This window comes from Eptatretus burgeri, chromosome 10 (assembly GCF_056783735.1).
Source record: "Eptatretus burgeri isolate ZD-2024b chromosome 10, Ebu_testis_v1, whole genome shotgun sequence".
In the NCBI taxonomy this organism is placed as follows: domain Eukaryota; kingdom Metazoa; phylum Chordata; class Myxini; order Myxiniformes; family Myxinidae; genus Eptatretus; species Eptatretus burgeri.
The window spans coordinates 65,062,169-65,067,168 of record NC_140970.1 but is presented as its reverse complement, the minus strand read 5'-3'; the positions used below and the strand labels follow the sequence as shown (position 1 = coordinate 65,067,168).

At 47.1% G+C, this 5,000-nt stretch overlaps 1 protein-coding gene across 1 annotated transcript in view; it reads right to left on the bottom strand.

Moving 5' to 3' along the window:
* LOC147018732 (uncharacterized) overlaps window positions 1-5,000 on the bottom strand; it is a 120,137-nt gene that overhangs the window by 43,240 nt on the left and 71,897 nt on the right. The window contains exons 37-38 of the mRNA XM_085898744.1: window positions 3,293-3,549; window positions 2,494-2,745 (exon numbers count right to left, since the gene is read on the bottom strand). Of these exons, the coding sequence (XP_085754870.1) occupies window positions 2,494-2,745; window positions 3,293-3,549 (509 nt within the window). The remainder of the gene's footprint in view (window positions 1-2,493; window positions 2,746-3,292; window positions 3,550-5,000) is intronic.

Sequence of the window (5,000 nt, the reverse complement as noted above, 5' to 3'; positions counted from 1 at the left end):
TGGAGCTGGAGGTGGCAGAGTTAAAGATGCTGCGATTCTCTTTGGGAGTGACGAGGATGGACAGGATAAGGAATGAGTCTATTAGAGGGACAGCGCAGGTAGGACGGTTTGGAGACAAAGTGAGAGAGGCAAGATTGAAATGGTTTGCACATGTGCACAGGAGGGAAACGGAGTATATCGGGAGAAGGATGTTGAAGATGGAGCCGCCAGGCAGGAGGAGAGGAGGAAGGCCAAAGAAGAGGTTCATGGATACGGTGAGGGCGAACATGCGGGTGGTTGGAGTGTCAATGGAAGACGTGGAAGATAGAGCGAAATGGAGACGGTTGATCCGCTGTGGCGACCCCTAACGGGAGCTCGCCGAAAGAAGAAGATATATATATATATATATATATATATATATATATATATATATATATATATATATATATATATAAATATATATATACATATATCTATATATATATATATATATATATATATATATATATATATATATATATATATATATATATATATATATGTTGTTGTGAATTCGCGCCCGCCAGCGTGCAGACGGCCACGTAACTCGGATCGCAGCACGTCGCCCACCGGACGGACAATTCAGTCGTGACCCTCTCGGAACAATGCCGGGAGCTATTCACGGGTGGGGGTTTCACCCCACCACGACCGTGCCAATTGCCCACCTGCGCAGGATAGGGTTGCTCGCCAAATTCGATCTACCTAAGTACCTGCGCGGATGGTCGACCGGGCGATTGTACCACGCCACAGGCCAACTCCGGACACGAACCACTTCAGCGATCCGTTCCGTGCTACAGTGATAACCGAGCGGTGTTATCGTCGGCCTCGACGGTTCCGATTAATTACCGGGCGTATTAAACCCACCACGAACCCTTTACGTGAAGCAGGATGGAGGGTCAATGAAGAAAAGACGAAGCGAAACGGGAAAGCAGTTCACACAATGCACATTTATTTCCCGGCACACGGAAAACACGTATATACAGCCATACAGTCAAAATGCACATAAAGCAACCAAGACAATAAAAGCAACAACGACGCAGAGTTAATCCCGACTACGTGCACACACAGCAACACTTATACAGTTCTACTTTACAGACGGCGCCAACACACATTTACACAAAAGCAAAGAAAGGAAGTCACCCTCATAGACAAGGGGGCAGACAGGCCTATAGGCCAAATGTGCGTGTGACCTGGAGGAGCGGGCAGGTCCGTGAGACCGGGTGGGGGCCTACCCGCGTCCTCGTGACGCCTTGGCAGGCGAGCCACAGATGTGGCCGCGCGGCTGTGCCCCGACTCCGTGCTCCTTGATGGGTTTCGTTGGCACGACGTTTGAAGTGGGGTGGGAACGGGCCCCCCTTTTTTGCACTATCTCAGCGCGGGGAAAGGGGGAATTGTTGATGCCCTGGGGGAGGAGAATGGCTGGCTGGCTTGGGTCACGCGACGAGTGATCCCACACCGCGACCTCGTTGCCGACCGCCATCCTTCTCGTCTCGGACCCGAGCTCCTTTGCCTCTTCCCGCAACTCTTCTCAGCCGACTCCAGAACCCAACTCGATGACACTCGCCTCAGCCGACTACAGAACCCATCTCTCTGTCACACCGATGACTTCGCCTCCCGACTCGAGTGACTTCATTCGCCTTGCACTCGCCTTCTTATAGGCTGGCAGGAGCAGCTAATATGCAAATATTCGGATCAGGATGACCTCGGGGGCGGAGCCACGCTCGCCCATTGGTCGGAGGAAACGGGGGCGTGAACCTCCCCTGATCCTACAATTTGCATATATTGATTTCACACAGACGCGCCTGGAGGCGGGGCCAAGCCGCCCCGCGCTTGCTAATTGAACGGAGGAAAAGTGGGCGTGTAGCATTCTTGATCCGAATTTTCCCTCGGAAAGGCCGCTATTTGCGCTCGCGACTCAGTGCGTTTGGCACCAATCGCCGAATGGGCCTGAGACAGCCCGACGCTCAGTGTTCACAGGTGGTGCGGGAATGGCCGTAGAAGGAGAGAGGTGAAGGTGGTGAAGGGTTTTCGGTGGTGGTTTGATGGTTGTGGTGCCATTTGGGAATGGCGGTGATGCAATGATGTGGGAGCGAGTTATTAAGGTAAAGGTCGTGGCTGTTGGCGTTGTTGTTGTTGTCCGAGGGTTGGAGCGTGGTTGCAGTTGGTGACAATGGCTGGCGTGGTGGTTGTTGTGTGATGGCGGTTGAGACGTGGTTGGTTCAAAATAAAGATAGAACAGAAAAAATGGCTAACTCAAAGTGTCGCAGCCCGAATGGATCACATAAATTCCCTCTATACAATGGGTTTGGGTTAACTACACATGTACTTAGAGATATCTCACATACGGGCCCTGAATGGTGGTTTGCGAATTTCCACAGCCGTAACAATATATTTATCAATGATCATTGAGGAGTCCAATGCTTTAATATTGGGGAATGCATACCTTTCAGAATGTGAGATTAATAATGTACTTACTATTGTATCCTTCATTGCAGACGCACTTGTGCGAGCCCGGTGTGTTTTTGCAGCTTGAATGGGGCTGGCATTCTAGATTGTCCTCAGAACATTCATTAATGTCAACACAAGTTCCATTCCCATCAGTCCTGTAGCCACTTCGACAGAGACACTCATACCATCCAACAGTGTTGTTGCATTTCTTGTCAGCTGCACACATTGCTTCTGCAGCATTGGCACATTCGTTGACATCTTCACAGGAAATGCCATTGCCTGAAAATTGAGTTTAAAATATCTTGGTTATTTGAGAAAATAGTTATATCTACTTTACAGGAAGATCTACGTATAAATGCAGGAAGATAGTTCCATTAAATGGGTCTTTAAGCTGTAGAAATATGGATGTCATGTACAATAAATTTAAAAAGTACCTCATATTTCAAAAATTAAAGATGTAATATTTTTATCATTGTGATAATCCTTCTATCAATTGGGACCATACTCTGTGCAGAGTGTTGGTGCTGCCTAAGCAGTCTCCTTGGCTAGTGGGCACAATCCTGGACAGGTCACCACTCTGACACAGAATACCAGCAAGCTGGCACTCGTTTTACCGACCTCAGAAGAATGACAAGCAGAGTCAAACCCACCTGGCACTAATTCAACAGCCAAGCAGGACTTGAACTCAGGATCCTCAGATCCCAAGCCCACCACCACCCTAACCATGAAGCCAACACCAGGCATAATGTGATAATGTGAAGTAACAAAAACAAAGAATTATTTTGTCGTATGTAATGAGTTACATAGTTAAAGGTAGATGCATTACCGGTGTAGCCATTTTTGCATTTGCAGGTGTACGAGCCCAGGGTGTTGCTGCATTTGGCGTTGGCATCACACGGCGGACTTGCTGACTGGCACTCGTTGACGTCTTGACATGATAACCCATCAGACGACAATGTGTATCCTGTTTGGCATGAGCAATGGAAGCTGCCATCCGTGTCTGTGCAGACCCCCAAGTTTTTATCACATGGTTTCATCTCACATTCATTCTTGTTGGTGCAATGTGATCCATTATTCTCATACCTGTAGAACATAGAAAAGTAATAATTAAAATTCACAAACAATTGGGCAAGCATAAGAAAGAATGATATTTAATGAAACCAATATGTCAGTATGTGTGTATGTATATGTATTGTTACAAAATTGACTGAGGGGATAATGAGGGATTCATTATTTAACAGTGTCATGTGTTTCTCTGAATGAATGTCAGTGTGTTTGTTCCCCTAATTCGCACAGACCAGAATGAGATGTCAAGGCATCTCATCACCCTGGAGTCTCGACCCTCATGTCTCTCGCTTCTCCCTCTATTTCCTCTGTGTTTAACTCTTAAATCACCCCCATTGTCTTCTCACACAATACAACTGCACATCTAGAACATACAACTGCACATAATCATGGCGCGTCCACATATGCTGGCTGCGAATCCCCGCACATGCTCTGGTGAGACAAAGCAACCATGCTTGGTTCATCAGCACTGCGAAAGCGCATGTGTGACATGACACTCGTCAGGCGGGGGGAGAGACCACTCCACAGTGGGGGGCGGGTCACTATAAAAGGCAGTGACACTTGCATGCTGAAAGATGCCACAGTGAGGAGATGCAAGGAGGTGCAGCAGAAGCAGTGAGATGCCAGAAGAGATTCCCTCTATACAATGGGTTTGGGTTAACTACACATGTACTTAGAGATATCTCACATACAGGCCCTATGCTAAACCAGTGGAGAAGGTTGAGAAGAGTCTGAAAGGCAAACATGCTGCAAAGCATACTTTGCATCTCTGCTAATCTGCATGACCTGACTATGTTGTGCCTCTTGAAACTTCACCATCGGGAAGACTGCACACACCTACAACACACAGTTCTGTCAACTGTTCTGTTCATCCTGTGTCCCTGCGCATGAAAAAATAGAGGAAGAGTAGCTCTTGAAACCGTTACCATCTCAGATAAGCATGCGGATTGGGTTTCTCTGACATCTTCATTCTTGTGAACAGTCTGTTCAAGTAGTAGATGAGTTGGCGAGGTACCAGTGGACGTGGTTACGAGTGGCAGAAAGCTGAATAACAAGCTGTGGCAGATGTGCCAACCAGGTGTGAATGAGCTCGCCCACACCGCAAACCCCCATCCAACGAATGCACCACACGCGAAACCATCCTCGTGCCTAACAAGTGGGAAGGTCAATACCTCCATCTCCCCAATATCGTTCTTTCTTTCCCGTTCTGTAACCCCTTGCATGTCTGGTGTTCTTCACATTTAGTTTAAGGATAGGTGTTGAGGTGTATTTGTTTAGATTAAGTGGTCCATCAACTTCCCTGTCTCTTTACTTCAATTGACGATTATTGTGCCACTCTCCCCTGTAATCATTAAATTCCCGATATTTTTATTTCATGTCACCATCGTTTTTGGTACATATTGGCAATCCAGAGCCGTAAAATTATCGATTCGAGATATAAGTGTGCCAAAATCTTGGCACACAATCGA